Source organism: Triticum aestivum, chromosome 1B, assembly GCF_018294505.1.
Source record: "Triticum aestivum cultivar Chinese Spring chromosome 1B, IWGSC CS RefSeq v2.1, whole genome shotgun sequence".
NCBI lineage: Eukaryota > Viridiplantae > Streptophyta > Magnoliopsida > Poales > Poaceae > Triticum > Triticum aestivum.
The window spans coordinates 676,695,855-676,716,314 of NC_057795.1; the positions used below are offsets into that span (position 1 = coordinate 676,695,855).

General features: G+C 49.5%; 2 protein-coding genes across 3 annotated transcripts; one reads left to right on the forward strand and one right to left on the reverse strand.

The window, feature by feature from the left end:
- The first annotated feature begins 1,286 nt into the window (after positions 1 to 1,286).
- On the forward strand, positions 1,287 to 10,150 carry LOC123148215 (auxilin-like protein 1). 2 transcript variants are annotated; one of them, XM_044567600.1, is made up of 9 exons: positions 1,287 to 1,758; positions 4,829 to 7,323; positions 7,417 to 8,573; positions 8,707 to 8,782; positions 8,961 to 9,031; positions 9,118 to 9,183; positions 9,268 to 9,357; positions 9,470 to 9,646; positions 9,794 to 10,150. In XM_044567600.1, the coding sequence occupies exons 1-9, from the start codon at positions 1,376 to 1,378 to the stop codon at positions 9,827 to 9,829; spliced, it is 4,551 nt and encodes a 1,516-aa protein (XP_044423535.1). In that variant the 5' UTR covers positions 1,287 to 1,375; the 3' UTR covers positions 9,830 to 10,150. The 2 variants fall into 2 exon arrangements, with proteins under 2 accessions (XP_044423535.1, XP_044423527.1); XM_044567592.1 differs by having other exon boundaries at positions 1,291 to 1,758; positions 4,829 to 8,573.
- Positions 10,151 to 12,157: 2,007 nt separating this feature from the next.
- LOC123148228 (glucose-1-phosphate adenylyltransferase large subunit, chloroplastic/amyloplastic-like) lies at positions 12,158 to 17,180 on the reverse strand. The gene is made up of 16 exons (XM_044567610.1): positions 16,923 to 17,180; positions 15,621 to 15,859; positions 15,412 to 15,531; positions 14,733 to 14,903; positions 14,534 to 14,623; positions 14,368 to 14,454; positions 14,229 to 14,284; positions 14,034 to 14,127; positions 13,819 to 13,931; positions 13,679 to 13,751; positions 13,470 to 13,550; positions 13,247 to 13,333; positions 13,057 to 13,161; positions 12,849 to 12,955; positions 12,693 to 12,753; positions 12,158 to 12,593 (listed from the first exon to the last, which is right to left on the reverse strand). Exons 2-16 carry the CDS (start codon positions 15,840 to 15,842, stop codon positions 12,492 to 12,494), a joined length of 1,569 nt encoding a protein of 522 aa, XP_044423545.1. The 5' UTR covers positions 15,843 to 15,859; positions 16,923 to 17,180; the 3' UTR covers positions 12,158 to 12,491.
- Positions 17,181 to 20,460: the final 3,280 nt, after the last annotated feature.

Below are 20,460 nucleotides of genomic sequence, written 5' to 3' on the forward strand. Positions count from 1 at the left end.
GGATCGGACGATGATGGTGCCTTTGATGCCGTTGTCCCTCATGAGGGCACGTTTTGGAGCAAATGCTAGTTGGACGGGACAAGCGGAAGAGCGGTGTCTCATCCACCGCAAGGCCGACGGCGGATCCCGCTGTCATGGTGCTGCGGAGGTTCGGCGACGGGCGCGTGTGGACGAATACGTGCAGGATGGTGGAGTTGTGTGGCGTCGTGGTGGCGTCGACGACAGGCTAGACAAGGTCGATAAGTCAGTTTCTGCTCTGGAGATGGGCCGGTGGTAGATGGCGGCGACAGCCTCAGAGAGTGCGTCAGTCCGGTATGAGACCCAGTCCCGGTGTGTGGATGGGCTGGGGCATCCCGTTTTAGATGTTAGAGTTTGATGCGACGTATGTTTGGTATTAGGCCCGGATATTCGGCACACTTTCGTAAAATGGGATAGGAGTAGCAACAGACAACAGATGTTGCCTAATGGTTGCTTCAGACTGACTGATGTATTACTTCGTATGGCCTCTGTGAATCGTCCAGATGCAGAGGCCAGGGGTCTATCCTCCTTTAAGAAAAAAGTGTTTTGAAGAAGCAAACTGAAACAAAGATAGTCTTCTTATTTCGAGGGGCTATCCTCTCGTTGGAGTATGCTATCATACTGATATACCAGCATTTGGCACCATGTGGGTGTGGCTACAATGCCATCAGTTTTTTTGTTTTTGTCCCGCATAAAGTTATCCCGTGGCTTTCCCTGACGTTTTGCTGCCTGGCAGAGTAAAAACTTGCTGCAATGAATTACAAGCACTAAAAAAAGAGAGCAAGTGCTACACAGTTGTAAAATGGAGGAGGCCACGATCGACCAGGAGCGTGGCATCAAGATTCGTGCAAGCGACAAGCAACTTTTGATCGAACGGCCGCCGAATCACTGCCAGGGAGGGAGCATCCGCCGCTGCCGGCGCCGCCGCGGACCGGGGGCGCGTGCCGGTGGGAAACCGGGAGGCGGCTGGCCGGCACCGGCACGGGCAGGCAGGAAGCGACAAGACCAGACCCGACCCGACGCGCTTCCGCCCGCTCCACCCATTTAATACTCCCCCTCTCCCCGGGCCCACCGAACCAGGGTCCGCCGGGCCCGCGCGACAGCGACCCCGTCAACGCCGCGCTCCGGTGCCCGACGAAACGAGAAAAAGCGCCCCCCCCCCTCTCCCCACTCCCCCACCCCCTCTGTCCTGTCGCCTCCCTCGCCCCGCCCCAAACCCAAACCCCTACCTTTGCTCCGCTCCGCTCCGTCCCCCTCCGGCCTCCCCCCACCGCACCACCCACCGGCCTCCGGCGAGAGAGAGAGAGAGAGAAGGCAGGGGGTTGCTACCCTCCTAGCGCGCGGGCGAACGGCGCCCATGGACGGGCCGCGGAGGGAGCGGCGGCACCACCGGAAGGCGGCGCCGGCGGCCTCCTCCTACGGGGACGTCTTCGGCGGGCCGCCGCGCTTCGCCGCCGCGCCGTTCGGGGCCGCCCCGCCGCTCGACTACGCCGAGGTGTTCGGGGGCGCCGCCGCCGCCTGCTCCATCCCCTACCTCGACCTGCCGCCCGCCGCCGCCGCCCCCGCCCCCGCCGCCGCCGCCGCCGCGGGCGACTACCGCGAGATCTTCGGCCGCTTCGGCTTCGCCGACTTCGCCGCGCCCTACGAGGACCTCTTCGGCGACGCGCCCGCTCCGGCGCCGCCGCCGGAGCAGCTGCACGAGGAGGAGATCGCCTCGTCCAGCGGCGGGAGCTCCTACAGGTACGCTCGCTCGCTCGTCCGCTCGTGCCCCCCCTCCCCCCTCTCCTCCGCAGTCCTTCTTTTCCCTTTCCCCTGTGCTCCAAAGTCATCTCGACGAGCCGCGCCTCCCGCCGCCGCCGCCTGAAATATCCTCGCACCGGCCGCGGGATTGGACGATGTAGACTGCTCCGATTTCCGATTGCATCCTCTTTCCAGTCTCACGGTGCGAGGATTTCCCGGCTCCTTTTTCCCTTTTCCTCCGCTCGCCCCTTTCTAATCGTAAAGGCGGCCATTTTTTTAGGCTGCACTGTGCTGTTAGCTTTGCTCATTATTCCGGGCTTTAGAGGCTGGAGATGCCACTCATGGAGCATCAACAATTCCCCAAAGTATTGTGGAATTCCTTGATTCCTAAAGGCTACCATGGAATCTCTCCCTCTGAGAAAGAAAGTGGTGAGTGGCGACTTTGCTTGCTGCTGCCTGGTTTTCCACATTGGCCCTGAAATGGTGAGCTGTTTCAGACATGGTGGCAATTACAGACTGGCTTGATTGTCTAGGGTATTCATGGCAGTACGTTTTGGTGCGCATACATTATGGTGGAATTAAGATGCCTGCCTGTGTGTGTGTGTTGGTTGGATATCATCAAGTCCTGGCCATGTTAGGTAATGCTTTCCTAATCGAGGTCCTTGTGCGGTCTTGGGGATTTACTAGTGTTATTTCTGTCACATATGGATAAAATGGCTGAATTGTGAACAAGAGTTTGGTGAGCTCAAAGGGAAATGTTGTGTGCTTATTGAGGGTGACTTTGGTAGAATTGGAAGGGTTCTTAGGGAGCAAGCTTGATAATTGGTGTAGCCATTCAACAAGCGTATGCTTCAGATTTATTCCAGCCTGACGTGTAGTCGTGGAACGAGTGTGTGCTTCAAGTCGGTGTCTGGGCGCCACTTTGTTGTGGAACAAGTGCGTGCTTCAGATTGGTGTCAGCCTGCCGGCGTAGTTGTCGAACAAGTGTATGCTTTAGGTTGGTGCCAGCCTGCCGGGGTAGTTGTGGAACAAGTGTAGTTGGTGTCAGCTTGCCGCTTAGTCATTGAGTTCCACAACCACGTACTGTCAGAGATGATGAAAGCTTGCGTGGCCAGCAGACGAGGAACGTTGGACAACCATGTAGTCTCAGAGATGATGAAAGCTTGCATGGCCAGCAGACGAGGAACGTGGGGCGTGCATGTAATTATGTCCATACTGCAAGGTTCGATGTGCTTCAATTGTCGGTTGTAGATGGCGTACTGGTAATAGGCTAGGCTTGCCTGCTTGCCTTTATTTGTCGTTTTAGACCGCTAATAGGCATGTCTTCATTTGTCGCCGCAGACCGGCAATAGGCGTTTCTTTATTTGCTCAAATCACTTCTCTTTACGATAGTTTTTTTCCCAGTACACGTCGTGTTTTTTTGGCTGAGGTCATACGAGTGGGTCCCACCCTGCCGTTTAGCGCCAAGAAACGGCATTCCCCTTATGTTATTGCTCCCTATAGGAGCTACTTGAGCACAGCTATATAGCTGAAATCAGCCAGCTCAGTGTCATGCACCGCCAAAACCCCCACTGATAGGGTAATAGACAATATCCTTATTTGTCGTATTAGACTAGTAATAGGTGTTTCTTTATTTGCTCACTGGACTTATCTTTATGACTGCTGTTTCCCAGTACATGTCGCATTTTTTTTGGCGGAGGTCATAACAGTGAGTCCCACCATACTGTTTAGCGCCAAAAAAATGGCATTCACCTTGTATTATTTTGCCAAAGGGCTGCGTTTGCAGCCTGTGGGCAGAAGTCTCCTACCACTTATTGTGGAAGGAGCCGAGCTACTTGAGCTCAGCAATATAGCTGAAATCAGCCAGGTCAGTGTCATATGCACCGCCAAAAACCCCAGTACATCACAAGTGGAACGCGGGGTTGATGTTTCACACTGCAAGAAGTGCTATTGATGAGTGTGCCACGTTCTTGCTCCGCAAGGTAGGCAAAAGAAGTTGGTGTTGCAACGAGCATTACGAGCTTCATTGCTAGTCCACTGCTGGTTGGAACACGACAAGCAGAACGACTACCCTATGAGATAGGAGATGGAGATCACGTTGATTTCCCTCTGCATTTGACAATTGGCCTAAAAAGTATGTATTATTCGGGAGTGAGAGGACTATGTAAAGGCGGCGGGCCACCTCTAACATCTCAACTAGCAGAAACAGATCACATGATAAGAAACAACAGGGGTTGATTAAGTTGGGGTAGGACAGGGAAGCACTACTGTGTAACATTAATGTAGTCGGTTAAAGTAGTTGGTTATCTTGATGAGCTCTACGTACTGAAATCTGTGAACTATGTTCTGTAATGTTGATCTGTATATGATGCCGATGAAGCTAGTGAGTCACATTACTATGCTGTACTAGTTATATATATATATATATATATATATATATATATATATATATCTGTGATATCTACTGTCTGTAATCAACCTATGCATGTTTGTTGTTGTGAGGTGCATCTATCTAGGAGAAAATAATCTGCAGTTCCTTGTTATTCGAACATAAATTTATGGTGAATCATATCATCTGAATATTGAAACTGCATGATTTAGTGGTTATACCAATTGTGTTACTATGGACTGTCTATATGCCTGAGGTGGCATCTTAATATACAATTTAGCATACATGTTGATATATGTTTCTACGAAATTAGACAACACCTTTTCAAACAAGCATATATCAGTTCTCGCATGGGCTTGTGTTCAGAATTGCTTAGACATTCCTTATAAGGATGCCTAGTGGTGCCAAACTATGTTATGTAAAAGTAGATAGTTCCTCAGTGTATAACCAATTTTTTTGTTTTCTCCTTGTGCCAAGTTTCAGTTATTTTTAGAGCTTCTTTCTTTCATTTGTGGTATGCGATAAATGTCCTGTCCTTCTACATTGCTAAATGTACCTTTGCTAAAAAATAAATGGTGTACCATAATTTTATTGATCTTGTTTACTCTGGGACTTGACTGAATAAAGTACACAAGTCATATTTATTGCCAAATTAACCATCACTGATTTCATTTTTAACAGATCATCGATAAACAATGAATCTAGGCTGGATGCTGAGCAATCTACACTTCATCAACACTTTAAAGAGCATGAGTCTTCTCCAATCCCCTCACTTCCGGATAGTCGGGAATTCGTCATGTCATATTACAAGACTACCCAAGCGAAACCGGATGATCTAGTTGAGATGACTACCTGCACAGTTAACCCCTCAGTCGATTATGTGGTTGGTTCTTCCAATTTTTCACCTGCCCCGACAACTAATCATGTTTCAAAAAGGGATAATGGTATAATGGCTAATGGAGACAGAGGAAAGAAGTCTCCGTCAACCTCTGTAACTGCCAATTTGAGAAGTCCTGAGAGTGACTTCACTTTCGATCAAAAGCAGCACATACCAGAACGTCCACCTCTTTCCGAAAATGTTTCTGCAAATGAAAGTAACCAGAAATCTGATAGTCATGCAACATCCAGTAACGGAAAACCTTTTGCAGATTATGCATTTATGAGGGCATCTACTCCTACTGTGCAAACACAGCCAAAAGTACCGTTACCACCTTTGGGACAGCAACCTAAAGTGCTCAACAAGAAAGAAAGTGCAGCAAAAGGAGACTTCCATTTTGCAAATCACAGTGGCACTCCAACTTCTGTTCACGCCCCTGCAAGTACCAAGCTTGCTCGGGCCGAAAAAAGAGCTGATGCTGCTTTGTCAAATACCGAGGCCAATCCCAGTTCTGCTGCAGCCGCTATGAAGGAGGCAATGGAATATGCTGAGGCTAGGCTAAGAGCTGCAAAGGAACTGATGGAGAGAAAAGGTGACAGTTTTAAAATTCGGAAGAAGCCAAGTCATCATAGAAGCACAAGATCTGTAGAAATCAAGGCTCCTGTAGAAGTATACGCATTTGAAGAAAACCTGTCAGTGAAAAAGCCAGCAAATGAACAAAACAACTCTGAGAATTTTGTGTTTGACAAGCACCAACAAGTTAGTGCATTCGGATCAAATCACCACGATGATAGTGGAAAGATGGCACTGCCATTGAAGAAGCCTCAGCAGATGATGCGGACTCACACTATGCCCTGTCAAACCTCCAGTAATATAGAGAAATTAGGTAACTGGAGATCAGGTGATGAATATTTTGAGCTCACTGGAGATTATCAGAAATGCCAGACTGGTACAGTCAGAGGGAAGGAAGATAACTGGGAGAGATCAAAGCCTGTCACTGAACCCAGCGAGGGCCAAAAGGCTAAAACTAAAGTTACCACACAAGGCTCTGACCTTGAAAAATACGAAAAACTGTGGGATGTTAGTGATGCCAGTGATTTGGGAGTGAAAGAGGAAAATCAAAAAGAACTCAGTACAGCTCCAATGGAGAAAGGGGAAGATAGGGTGTCTACAATTCTGGAAACTTCTACAGACAATATGGCACATAAAGGTGTTGATAACACTCAGTTGGAGGGGCTTCTGATTGTTGAAAATTCTAAAGGAAGTCATGATGATGCGAGTTTTGAGCTTCCTTGTATGAGTGAGATCACTCCCGAAGTAGACTTCATCAAGGATGTTCCTAATTCATTATCGGCTTCCTCTTCTGCTAACTATGCTACTGATCTAGGTAACAGTAGTATGAGTGAAGGTTCAGTAACAGGAACATCAGAGGAGCCAAAAAACAGCGAAGGAGGACTAGAGGTAAGATATGATGATGAGATACAATGCATTTCAGGGAGTAGTAAAACATCAGAAGAACCTCCAGAAGTTGCTAATGTTGGTAATTCCCAAGCAAGTCAAATTAAATCATTGATTTTAGAGGAACTTGAAGGATCTTGTGTAACTCAAGCTTCTCCAAGGGTACAGAGTAAATCTGAGCTTGAAGCTGAAACTTATGGCAGGGAAAAGTTTAGTTTTGTCGGTGAATCTTACCTACATAATGAAAATGAGAAGACAATTGAAGTACCCCGTGAATCGCTAATCTCCGAAGTAGAGAAAGTTGAAGGTGAGGTGGAACTTCGTCCACACGCACGTTCTGAAGAGTCAATTCCAGATGAGGATGTTGAGTGTCCTGAAGAGAGTGACATTACTCAGCAAACCAATAATCCGGTAGTATCAACCATGCTGAACGTATTTGAGATAGCCAGCAAGTTCATTAAAGGGGACCTTGATCAAGAAATCCAGGGTTCATTAGGGCCTGTCGAAGTGAAAAATAGAACAGAAGAAGGGACTGATAGACTTGAGTCTGATGGTAAAGGGAAAGAAGCAGAAAAACCCCACTCAGAAAACAGTGAGGAGACAGATGTTGAAGCAGAGTCAGCTCATGATACTGATAGACTTGAGTCCGATTGTGAAAGGAAAGAAGCAGAAAACTCTTCCTCAGAAAACAGTGTGAAGACAGATGCTGAAGAAGAATCAACCCATGCTAACCTGGAGGAGCCAACAACATCTGCATCTGATACCAACAAAGGAGAAAGTGTTGTGGATGCACAGGGTAATATAACAGTTGATGAAATGGGCAGTGCAGCGAGTTCTGGAGATGAAGTTACCATCAAATCTGCTAATGATGCTCCCACCAGATTAACAGTAAATACAACAGTTGATGAAATGGGCAGTGCAGCGAGTTCTGGAGATGAAGTTACCATCAAATCTGCTAATGATGCTCCCACCAGATTAACAGTAAATACAAAGGACGAGCCGACTTCCTGTCCAGAAATGAGTACTGTCTTGCAGCAATTACCTCAAAATGTGGAATCTGCTGCTTCTCAGACATCTAATGCAAATGTTCCAGGTGCTGACAAGACCAAGGAGGCGTGCAAAGAAGCAGAAAGAGAATTGGCTACAACATTTGAAGAGAATGGTAGGGTAAATAGAATGGAAGGGAAAGACTCCAGAGAAAGGATATCAAAGGCAGAACCGAAGCATCAACATTCTCATCTGGAGAAGAGTGACAGTGCTACTTCTCAGACATCTTATGAAAATGTTCCTGCTGTTGACAAGACCAAAGAGGTGTGCAAGGAAGCAGAAAGAGAATTACCCACAGAAAGATGTACAACATCTGAAGAAGAGAAAAGCAGGGTAAATAAAATGGAAGGGAAGGACTCTAGAGAAAGGATATCAAAGGCAGAACCAAAGCATCAACATTCTCATTTAGAGAAGACTGACAGCGTACCAAAACATTCCCATTTAGAGAAGAGTGACAATGTACCAAAACCTGCAGAAAGGCCATCCCCAGTTTCCGCTGAGGTGTCGAGAAAAGAGACGCCTGGGGCTCAGAGAACCAAAGAGAGGGGGAGTATAACAGAAAAGGAAAGAGAGAAGAAGGACAAAGAGACTTCTCGAAGACTGGAAGAAGCAAAAGAAAGGCAAAAGATATTGGAGAAAGAAAGAGAAAATGCCGAAGTCAGTGAAAGGAAAAAATTGGAAGAGGAGGAAAGGGAGAGGGAGAAGGAAAGGGAAAAGGATAAGCTTGCTGTTGAAAGAGCTACAAGGGAAGCCCAGGCTGTTGAAAGAGCTATAAGAGAAGCTCACGAGAGGTCTTTTAATGAAGCTCGTGAAAAGGCAGAAAAAATGGCGTTGGAAAGGATTGCGGCAGCACGGCAAAGGGCTTCTGCAGAGGCCAAGCTAAAAGAAGAGAGGGCAAATGCCGAAGCTCGGATAAAAGCAGAAAGGGCTGCAGTCGAGCGAGCAACTGCAGAAGCTCGGGAGAGGGCGATTAAGAAGGCCAAGGCGGAGAAGGCTGCTGCGGAGGCAAGAGAGCGCAGAGAACAAATCAGGTCCTCTTCCAAGGTAAGTGGTGTTTGTTGGTATGGTATTTCATCTGATATAGTGAAGGAGCTTCAAATATTACCATGTCATTATTACTATTGTTTGTTTTCTTTAAAATACTGACTAGATTCAAACCCTGGTTCTGGATGAGCAGGATATTCGACAAGACAATCAGTTTCAGAGGGCAACTTCCAGTGGTTTCATGAGAAATACAGATTCTAGTAGCAAAGGTACTTGTTATTTCCACATATTTTGTTGTAGCGCACGCAAAATTGTTTTTTCCACTAAGCAAAATGCAATTTATGTTCCTCAAGACTAAAAGAATGTTTTCCATATATGAATTGGTGAGTCAAGAACAATTCTACTTCCTCTTCTAATTTGTTGATCTATGGTATTTGTTGGCTGTAGTGGTTGATTCCGAGTCGGCTTTAAGGCATAAGGCAAGAATAGAGAGGCATCAACGCACAACTGAGCGTGTGGTATATATGCTTTCTTCTTTCTCTAGTTCTACTTCTGTATCCTTTTTGCAGTAGTTTTTGTGCTGACATGCATTGTGAATTTGCAGTCAAAAGCACTTGCGGAGAAGAACATGCGTGACCTGATGGCTCAAAGAGAACAGGCAGAGAAAAATGTAAGACATTCGGTCAGAAGAACAATCCTCTCACCGCATCCACATTTTTTATTCATGGCCCGGCATTTGTTCTTGATGTTTCAGAGGTTGGCCGATTTCCTGGACCCGGAGGTCAAGAGGTGGTCGAATGGAAAGGAAGGAAACCTGAGAGCCTTGTTGTCCACTCTGCAATACGTAAGCTGCCGTTTGTTTCGAGCATCACGCATCTGTAGATCAATTATTCAGATACGTATGATCAGGTGCAAAGAAAAAATATCATTGTGCTTCTTCCTTTCCCCCCTGGCAGATCCTTGGAGCTGACAGTGGCTGGCAATCGGTGCCGCTTACCGACCTCATCACAGCCGCCGCGGTGAAGAAAGCCTACAGGAAGGCGACTCTGTGCGTCCATCCAGACAAGGTGCAGCAAAGGGGCGCGACGATCAGGCAGAAGTACATCTGCGAGAAAGTCTTCGATCTTCTAAAGGTCTGTGCTCTAGCTACTTGGAACAGCCATTTGGTGCTCCAGTCTGACTTTCTGTCCCTCGATTCCATCTTTTCTGAAATTCCATCAGTTTCGTGCAAAGCATTCGAACGTCGCTCTTAACTGATAGGACCTTGTATCGTGTCGCAGGATGCTTGGAACAAGTTCACCTCGGAGGAGCGCTAGGATGGGAGTGATTGACGGACGGATGGACGGACAGAAGCCGGATTCATTTTGGTAGATGCATAGCCATATTGTTGGTTCTTTCCATTGGATATTGCTGTAAATAGGCAGCTCGGTCTAGGCGGCATTCTAGATGATGGATAGAAGACCCTGAGGCGGTCGCGGTTGAAAGAGAGAGAGAGCTCCGTTGTTCTGGAAATGAACTGTGATGTTGCAGTCCAGACCTACCTGGGTAGCAGTCTAGTCTAGTAGCAGGGCATCGTCTAATAGGCACCTTGATTGTGGTGGTGGAGTTGAAGGTTAAAAAGTCTGAAAGATTACCTAGTTGTTGCCTCTGGTTGAGTTTGTGATGAAAGTTTGGTCGCCTGTGTTGGTAGGTGGCGACGTCGATGTAGGCGAAGGGGAAGAACCCCTATAATAACCTATAGCGAACATGGTCCGAATGCGAGGCTTTGGTGACCTCCCTACTTGCCGACGGCCATGAGGCCATCAGGAGGAAAGAAGTAGGGCGCAGGAGGGAGGACGCCCCAAGAGTCCCCCACCCCCATCCCTCCCTCTCTCTCTGCGCTTCAACTTCTTCGGAATGCCGGCCATTTCGACCTATGATGCTCACTGACACATGTTGTAGGCAATCCAAACTACTTCCTCTGTAAAGAAATGTAAGAGCGTTTAGATCACTAGTTTAGTGTTCTAAGCGCTATATTTCTTTACGGAGGGAGGACGGCAGGAAGATAGAGATCCCCCGAAATTTCACAAGACTAGATAGAGTTTTATTTACACGAACATTGCCACTTCTTTACCTCAACACGGCCACAACTAATATTCCACTGCTACTACTACTAATGCTGCCTGCCTCTGCCGCGCCTTCTCTTTCATTCAGTCCCAATCCGTCGGGTTCTTCAGTCCCGACGACGCTCGTGAAGACAAAGGCCGGCGCAGCGCAGCAGAGGTTGTCGCGCCGCCCCGCCGGGTTGGGGCGCTCTACACGACCCGGGACCTGATGTAGTACCCTTCCTCCGGCCCGCCGGCTTACTGCACGCCCTCACAGAAATGGCACAGAGCAGTTTTCAGAGCTATTGTGATGACAGGGGAGGAGCGCTTTTACCCTGAAGATGTTATCTGTGTCACATATTACCTCTCTGTTGGCGATGATCACGTCCCTTCCTATCTTCGCCTTCATGCCGATGATGCAGTTGCGTGCTGTTTGAAGATTCAGGTCAGTCGCCCTCACCTGATCTTGGTGTTCTCCCGACGCCGTTGGGGACCTTGCCCTCCGACAAGCAGCCTCGAGATCTCGTCCTCGGTCTCGTACAATTTCGCGCCCATCATCGTCGCGTTCATCTCACTCTATGGTTAGAATCGAAGGCAATGCAAGGCGAAAAATTTCCTATGGTTGACAAATCTGGACTGGAGATCACTGCTTAACAAGGGGATGTGCCTCACAATTACAGCAGAGTCTGCAGCTCATCTCATTCTTCATTTCTTCCAAGAAAAATCTCATTCTTAATTACCCTTATGCAACAGAGGAGGTTGAAGCTGGTACCTGCACAATTAATCTAATTCCATCCAGAGGAACAAAAAACTTGAAGGTAGCAGCTGCCTGATACATTGCCTTGATAGCATTACGTGCAGAGTATGGCCTCACGAAAAGTTATTCAAGACAGCCAGCATCCCTCTAGTTACTAAGCTCCCACGAAATCAAGCCTCCTGGGGGCACCGCGCCTGCGATGGTTGTTCGTGACCCCACGTGTATGTATGTGATTGGCTTGTTAGTACAGTCCAGTGCCGTATGGGCCTGCTTTTGTGTTAGTCGGTTTGAGCCGTTTGGCTATTTGACCCGTATAAGAACCCCATACCCCAAACCCCCACCAAGCTTCTCTTCTTTCCTTGCCACCGCCGATGGAAGCTTCCAAGAGTGGCCGAACAGACGGCCATCAAGACTTGTGCTGCATCCTTCCCCTCAGCCTCAACCCAAACCAGTGCGGCGAGGCTCCTCCTCTCCTTCAGATGGCGCGATGAGGAGGGACAACAGTCCGCCAGCCGAGGGTGCCCGGCGAGATCTGCATCGGGACTTCACCACCAGCGCTCTTGCTACCGAGGCTTCGCAGTTCTAAAATTCAAAGTTCCTAACTGTATCCGGTCATTTCCACCCTCGGTCGCAACCGCGCCGGCAATCGGAGCTGACGCCGATTACTCCGGGAGCCGCCCGATAGCGCTAGCAAAGTGGCGGCGTCACGAAATAGGCTTTCGCTCCGCTTCATAGATAAAGCAACCACCACGCGAAAGCTTTTCGCAATGTCGGTCGACAAAGGCGACGGAAAACCCCCGAAATTTCGCAAGTCGCCCGATAGAGTTTTATTTACACGAACATCCCCCGGGAGTTTGTTTGCTCGCGGCCACTTCTTTACCTCAACACACAGCCTCTTCTTATTTATTACAGGGGCAAAACGAACGACTATTACTTTGTTCCACTGCTACTTACTACTTACTACTTACTACTGATGCTGCCTGCGCGCGCCTCCACTTTCAGTCTCAGCCATTCAAAGCTTCAAACGGCCCCCGTCCCCGGGTCACTCCTCCAGTCCCGGCCCCGAGAAGCCGACGACAACGATCAGCGCAGCGCAGAGGTTGTCGCGGAACCCCGTCGCGCCGGCCCGGCGGCGCTCTACACGACGGTGCCGTCCTTGATGGTCGCGTTCTTCTGGATCACCACGATCCCGGACCTGATGTAGTACCCCTCCTCCGGCCTGTCGGCTTCTTGCACTCCCTGACAGAAATGGCACAAAGCGGCGTGGTTTCAGACACAAGTGTTGTTTTCTTCAGAACTTTGGGACCAGGTTTAAAACTCTGAAGGAGGGTGTCTTACCTCCTTGTTTGAGATGACCACGTCCCTTCCTATCCTCGCGTTCATGTCGATGATGCAGTTGCTGCAACGTATCCACGCAAAACGTGTTAAGAGATAATGTGGCACTTGCGCCGAACGGTACGTGTCGTTCCTGAGGTACAGATCAGTCTCTCTCACCTGATCTTTGTGTTCTCCCCGACGCCGATGGGGACCTTGCCCTCCGACATCAGCCTCGAGATCTCGTCTTCGGTCTCGTACGAGTCCGCGCCCATCATCATCGCATTCTGCAAACCACCACCATTTGGAAGAGCGACAGCGTTCAGACACAGGATGATTTTACAGTTGACATGCACCACATGCCATTATTCGGTGCGAAAAGGCATACCTTGAGCTCGCTTCCGGAGTTTAGGCGTGAGCGAACGCCGATGATGGAGTGCTCGATTTTGCATTCACGCAAGAAGCAGCCGTGCGAAATGATCGCTTCTTTGATCTGCACACAGAAGAATCCATATCAGATGCTTACAGCTAATGCTTGTATGGAATAGTCTGAATGGCAGGTTGATTCTAACACGTACCCTGCACTTGTCTGACTTTGTTGGTGGCAGGTATCGAGGCGAGGTGAAGAAGGGAGTTTTGGGATCATAAAACTCGAACTTTGGGGGCTGCAATGAACAAAATGTGTGAAAATACTGAAAAATGTATTAAGTGAAGAGTCTTAATATAACTTTATCATTTATCGATTATCATATTAGCACTACTGAAGTCAAATTTGGGAAGCACCCAAAAAGATAATGGCACCTGCTCGCAGAGGGCCATGTTTGCATCGAAGAAGGATCTGATTGTTCCAATGTCCTCCCAGTAGTCAGTGAAGACATAAGCCTGACAAAAACAGTGTCAAATGAACGGCCACTTCGTGCAACACATAGGAAATAGTTTTACAGACTGCATTTCACGCAGAGCTACCTCCCCAACAGAAACAACGAATGAAGCTCACACTGTTAGTTTACCTGTACATTGTGGTCATGCAGAGCTCTCGGGAGGATCTCAGACCCAAAGTCATGTAGTTCTGCATATCTTGACCTGAGAATGCGGATATTAGAATTCAGACCGACAGGACGACGGCGTCACCACAAGAGCAGGTTCTTACTTTAGAAGGTTGAGCAGAACATCTCTTTTGAAGACATAGACTCCCATAGAAGCAATGTATGGATATTTAGCAGGATCGTCTATGGCGAAATTGAGAAAACTGGTGTCCACTTTCTGCACATGATCGATGGCTTAAATTTCAGATACTGCAACTTATTTAAGACAGTCATATCTTTAGGCATATATCTGACACAGTGAGCTGAGACGAGTGCTAACCATCGCTTCCAGATCGTCACCCTTTGGCTTCTCAGAAAACTGGACCACACGGCCTGAACTGTCGAACTTCACTAGCCCGTACTCAGATGCCCGGCTTCCAAAACAAAGAAAAGCAAATCAGGATGCAGTGCAACTTCAACAAAAGGAAGATACACTCATAAATAAGGATCTGGGATGTAGAACAATAGTTAATACCTCTCTCCAACAGGGGCACATGATAAAGTAATGTCAGCATTGTCATCCACATGTTTCTGTAAAGGATGTATGCCACAGCTTGGTCAGCCAGTTCAAAACAGAACATACACTGGAGCTGGTTAAAGAGAACATCACAAACCTGCACAAGCTCCATGTAATCCATGCGATAAAGCTGATCGCCCGACAAGATCAAAATGTGCTCTATGGATTTATTCTTATAATAGTCCTGGAGAGGTACACATAACACAAGTAGCATTACTTTAACACATGCAGATGTACAAGTATCCAGATAGTACTCTTCTCACCTCAAGCACCCAGATAAATTTTCTGACGGCGTCCGCTGTTCCGCGGAACCATCCAGCAGCCTCCCCGGGCATTTGCGTCGCGGCCAATACCTATTTGTTGCAAAAAGGTGTATCAGTCAATGTGTGCTGTAGTCAGCTAAAAGCCCAAGACGTCAAGATGAAAAAATCAAGTATAAATTAATAAGCTGAGATCAATTACCTCAACGGATCCATCAGTGAAATTGATTCCCCCGCCGAGGTAGGTGCGGTGAATGTGGCGATTAAGCGAGGCCGAGTTGAACTGGGTCATGACGAATATCTTGTTGATGCCACTGTTGAAGCAGTTGCTCATGGGAATGTCGATGAGCCTGTAACATCCTCCAATAGGAACCTGAGCAATGCAACAAAGGGAAAGGAACAAGATTCAGGCTGGCGATCCGAAGATGACTGGACGGGCTACATGGATGGCCACTGATAGCCTTGAGGTTGACATCATGTCGGTTAAAGTGGGGGGCATCATCGGGTCCGGCTACAGAAACCACTGCTGCTAATAATGATTTGAACACAGCACAATGCAGAAAACTTGCTACTGAATGAGCTGTACTTCAACTGGTCCTATCCAAATCAATTGCCATGTGCAGATAGATGACAAGTGAAATTTAAATAAAGCTTCCTCATTCCTATCTATCTAAAACTGGGAATCATCTACGGTAGAACTTCCTTTAAGTAATAAAGCACCCTTTATCGAAATCTACGGTACAACATATCTGTAAGTAACACAGATTTTCTAAAATTCATTTCTGCAACTGAGATGTGCTAGTGTTAAACTATCAACCTGTAATAGAAAAAGAGCAAGACAGTTAAAAACATAGAACTGGATGATGAATGTGTCATCTTACAGCAGGTGTGGCCCTTGTGCTTGTGAGTGGGAAGAGCTGAGTCCCGGTGCCACCGCCGAGTATGACGGCCGCCACCTCGTTCGGATCGGCGTAATTCCTCCGGAAGGACGTCCGGAGAACCTGCAGGTATTTTTATTTTTTTTTGCATGAAAACATCAGAGATGCTAACATAACAGAGTGTCTCATTGCAACTCGATCATCAAACTTACAAGGGTGTCTGCCGGGCTGGCGTCGGAGGTGAGCACGCACTGCGCGCCGGTGGCGGCGGGGCCCCTGCCGCCATTGCACATCCTCCTGGAGGCCCTGTCGTGCCTGATGCTGCTGCTGTCGCCGACCTTGAGGCGCTCGCAGGCGGAGCCCTCTCTCCTGACGGGGGAGACGCACGCCTTGCCCTCCAGGGGCAGCACGCTGCTGAACTGCATCGATGACATTCGCAGTCCACCTGCAACTGCAACAAGACGAGAAGTTGAGAAGCATCAGCAACCATGGAACCTTGAGAAATCCGTTAACTGCACATGACTTGGCCCAAATCACTGATGAATTTATACATGGGGCAAAAAGAGCACGGACTTTTTCCCCCTCTCTCACGGTCACGGGTCACGGCCCTCTGTAAAGCTCAGTAGTAGTATTTCGGAACAATGATCATGGGGAAAAGGACTAGTGGAAGAGTGGGAAAGGTGTGGAGTACTTTGTGACTTTTCGGGGCAGGGTCACGTGAATCAGGAGATGACCCTCTGATCTTGTGGCTGGCGTTCTTCCTTTGCTGTTTCCCCTTCTGAACTCGCAGGGAAAGGAAGCGAGGCAGAATATCCCGATGAACTTTGCAAGTGGAAAAGAAGACTTTCACTGCACAAGTGCGGTGCAGTGCAGTGCAGAGTTTCGTTAATGAAACGGAAGCTTCTTGACACGGGAAAAGATGTGGACTGTATTTTAAGGAGGAGTGATGATGAGACCGAGCTGGTCAGAAGTGAGAACGCCGAAATACTTGAAGAAAATTGAGCAGGGCGCGCAGGATCCAAGGAGGACTCACATTTTTGTCGTCGGGAAGGCAAACCAAATACAACAATCGGGGAAGGGGCCGTGATCCTCCTCCTACTCGTGGTCGCCGTCAGTTAATTCAGATAAGAGAAATAAATCAAACATGCCCGGCCCCTCCAATCCAGAAACGGAGGGGCCGTGATCCTAAAATTAAGTCGGCAACAAGATCCGCCCTCCTTCATCCTCCCCGGCGGCTGGCCCACGGCTATGCCCAACGACGCCGCTGGCCGGCGCGCGGTGCCACTCGCTCACCCCACGGGCCGGTGCCGTCGAGGAACCGCCCACCCGTCTGATCCCCTGTCGCTCCCGTGCCCCGCCCGCGCCGGAATGGGGCGGCATTAATGCGCGGCGGAGTCCGGTCCGGACGGGAGGAACAGGCAGCGCCCGCCCGCCACCTTTCAACGCCATTACGCATCACCGGAACGCAAATTAATCCACAAGGGGGGGAAGGAGGGAGGGAAATGTGTTGTTACCTGCGGCGCGGCTGCCGGGGACGGGCGGACGGACGGCGGGTTAACGGATCGACGGGCGACCGGGCAAGCGACGGATGAATCAAATGCAGGGAGGCAGAGGCCGGGGGTGGCCCCGCTAGTCGATGTGGTGGTGGTGAGGGCAGAGAGAGGAGAGGAGAGACGGTGGAGCCGTTGAGTTCGGGGGCTGTGGTGATGTGGAGGGCGGGGCATATAAAGCGGGCGGAGGCGTTGGCGTCCCTCCCACTGCACTGCAAGAGAAAGAACGGACGGTGTGGAGCAGCCCGGACAGCAGAGGGAGGGAGCACGGGGCGTAGCGTGAGGGCGGCATGGCCCGGACTGGAGTCGCTACGTTACTCTCTTTCCCTCTTGGCGCTATCCCCACCCCCCACCATTCCCCATGCCCGCGGCCATGTGCGTGCGCGGGGCAAGCGCAGGACGGTACCGCCCCCCGCACCGTCCCTTGGCTTGGCCCTCGCCGCACGCCTCCGGCCCGCCTTTCCGCCCGCCACGCTACCGCCGGCGCCTCCGGTGTCCGTCGCGGCTTTTGTTGCCATCAGGTCTCGACGCCCGCAGCCAGCCTGCCGTGGAATGCTCTCCGTTGGCGCACGACCGGATCCGACAAGGACAACTGGCCACGGCTCGCCGCCGCCGCCGTCGGCTTCCCAGCTCGCTCTTCCTTTTTGCCGTCGGTTATAAAGCCTGGCCTGGCCTGGCTCGTCTCGCACGCACGGACGGACGCGCAGCGTGCCGCTGGCTCTGGCCCCCGGAATTGATCGATCCCCTTTCCCAACCGGCCGGCGGCAACAAAGCACGTTCGGTTCGTCTCACCTGGACACGGCTACACGGCCATTGTCTGTTTGTCCCTTCCCCCGTGCGCTGCCGCCCCGACACATCACCGGGGGAACCAACGGCGGAAATCGCTCGGCGAGCTCCCGACCGCTGTGCTAGTACACCTAGTTTTTTTTTTCTTTGAGCGGTAGTACATCTAGCTGTGCTGTGCTGTGCTACAGTGCGGCGTGGGCGTGGCAGTAGTACTACTGTGCTGTGCTGTGCTGTGGGCCTCCGCCTGCCCGACACGCCACGCCCGGGCCCACGGACTGGGCTGTGGGCCTCGTAGAGTACGTGCGCTGAAGAAGAGCGAGCGAGCGAGCGATCTCTTCAACAAAAAAAAAAAGAAAAGATCGAGCGAGCGAGCGAGCGATCTCTCGCGACGCCACGCGCGGGGCGTCGTGGCGCGCGGCCGGTTGCGGGGGATCCAAGCGCTTGTCCCGACGCGAGGGACCTCGTGTTGACGGATCCATTCATTCCGGCCGCATGCGCAGGGGGTGTCCCCCCCCCGGTGACGCACTGCCGCGTGTGTCTGAGGCCTCGAACACGAGTACTCCTGCCTAGCGTCAAAAACGTTCTTATATTACGAAATCGACAAAGTATCGGCAGCTCCAACTCGTTGCCAAATTCGATGTTCGTTTCATCGGCTTCGTCGGTTTCGATGGCAATGAGGCTGTGTTCGTCGGATTTGTGGATGCGTCGGGTGTGCACCCAACGTGCGTGCGGCCGTATCTGATCCGCGCGCATACAAATCCGAAAAACAACAAAAGATGTAGTTAAATGGCAGCGGCCGCGGCTCATGCCGGCCGACAACCAAGCGAGCGGCCTACATATGGTCTCCCTTCAGTTCCACGCCAGTAACAACGTCAGCGACCAGCACACCAGCCAACCTTTAAAATGGACGTGTTTTTTTGACGCCAGCAATAAAGCCAACGGCCAGCACATGAGAAGGCCTTCAAAATGAACAAGTTTTTGGTGCCAGCAACAAAGCCAGCAGTCGACGCTCCATGCCAGCCTTCAAAATGAACGGCCATAGTCCACGGCCGAGGTCTCACCTAGTTCACGTCGTCGCGGGCGAACATCTGCTTCTGTCGGTTCGTGAACCAAATCTTCCTCTCCGGTGACATGTTGTTCTTGTCGACGCTCATGATCGCGAGTGCCACCTCCTCTATAGTACCCAACCCTGTATCGTATTGTCAGGCGACGTGACGCGCTAATTGCAATGATTATGCAGTCCATTCCCCTTAATATTCAGTTTCGGAGGGTGCTTGTTGGTGATAGATGGAAAGCTTGGCTTCATCTGGTGCGTAGACTGATGGAAGTCCAGCTAGCTCAGCAGCCCGATCAGCTGTGTTGGAAACTTACTAGGTCTGAACAATTTACTGTTAAGTCGATGTACATCGATGTTATTAACTCGACTGTCATTCCTAGTTCCAAACATATTTGGAAAGTAAAAGTTCCTTTGAAAATTAAAGTGTTTATGTAGTTTGTCCATAAACAGGTTATTTTAACAAAGGACAACTTGGTTAAGCGTAATTGGACAGGATCTACTAGGTGTAGTTTCTGTGATCAGGACGAGACCATTAAGCATCTCTTCTTTGAGTGTCCGTGGGCGAGAATTCTGTGGCGCACCGTGTAAATTGCCTTTAACATTACTCCTCTGAGTTCGGTCGGGTCGTTATTTGGAACGTGGCTGGATGGGATAGAGTCCGATACAGCTAGACATATTCGTGCAGGAGTTTGTGCGTTGTTATGGGCAATTTGGAACTGCAGAAATGATTTGGCTTTTAACAGATTAACTACTATTCATTTTTTGCAGGTTGTATTCCGTGATACGACACTGATCCGTATGTGGTCCTTACTCGCTCCGACGGAGGCCAGGGAGCGTTTGGTTACTGGATCTGTCCGGTGTGAGATGGTAACGCGAGATATCTTCAACCGGTTTGGATGGCGGTCATGTAATAAAATAGACTATTAGTTTTCCTATCTTTATTTTGCCAGCCGGTTGTGGCTTTATGGCCTTTTCTAGTTTTGGCGTCGAGGCTCTATGTGAGCTCGCCTTTATTTTGTTTCAAGACTCTATGACATTGTTGAACCTATTTTATTTATTTAAGTGTCCGTATGCATCGTTCTGATACAGAGGCCGGGAAGTCCCCCTTTTCGAAAAAAAAATCATAAAAAGGGGACTAACTAATTGCCCATTTTCATTATCAGCACTCGAGAGTACAGATAGCGTCGGAAGAAAAGGAGAGAAAGAAGAGAATGTGCCGTACATGTACCAAAAATACTTGTAAGGACCATCGCAAAAAGGGAAATACTTGTAGGGAAACTTCATCACCCACATACTGATCGGGCGTCCTCACGAGGTGCATGTCGTGGGAGAGAATGACATCGAAGGATTTATTCATTGTCCACGCCTCATCTGAAAACTAACTCAACGAATGTCCGAAGAATACAAGTACGAGCACGCTGGTACTGTGACTAATAACCAAGTACTCCCTCCGTCCGGAAATACTTGTCCTCAAAATGGATAAAATGAATGTATCTATAACTAAAATAAGTCTAGATACAACCATTCCAAAGACAAGTATTTTCGGACGGAGGTAGTACTACTTAATACAGAATTACGGCCGTACTTTGGACCGTCTCGTTGCTGTTGGCTGCCCGCGGCGGTCAGTGAAGACTCCGGCGCTAGCTACGGAGGTCCTAG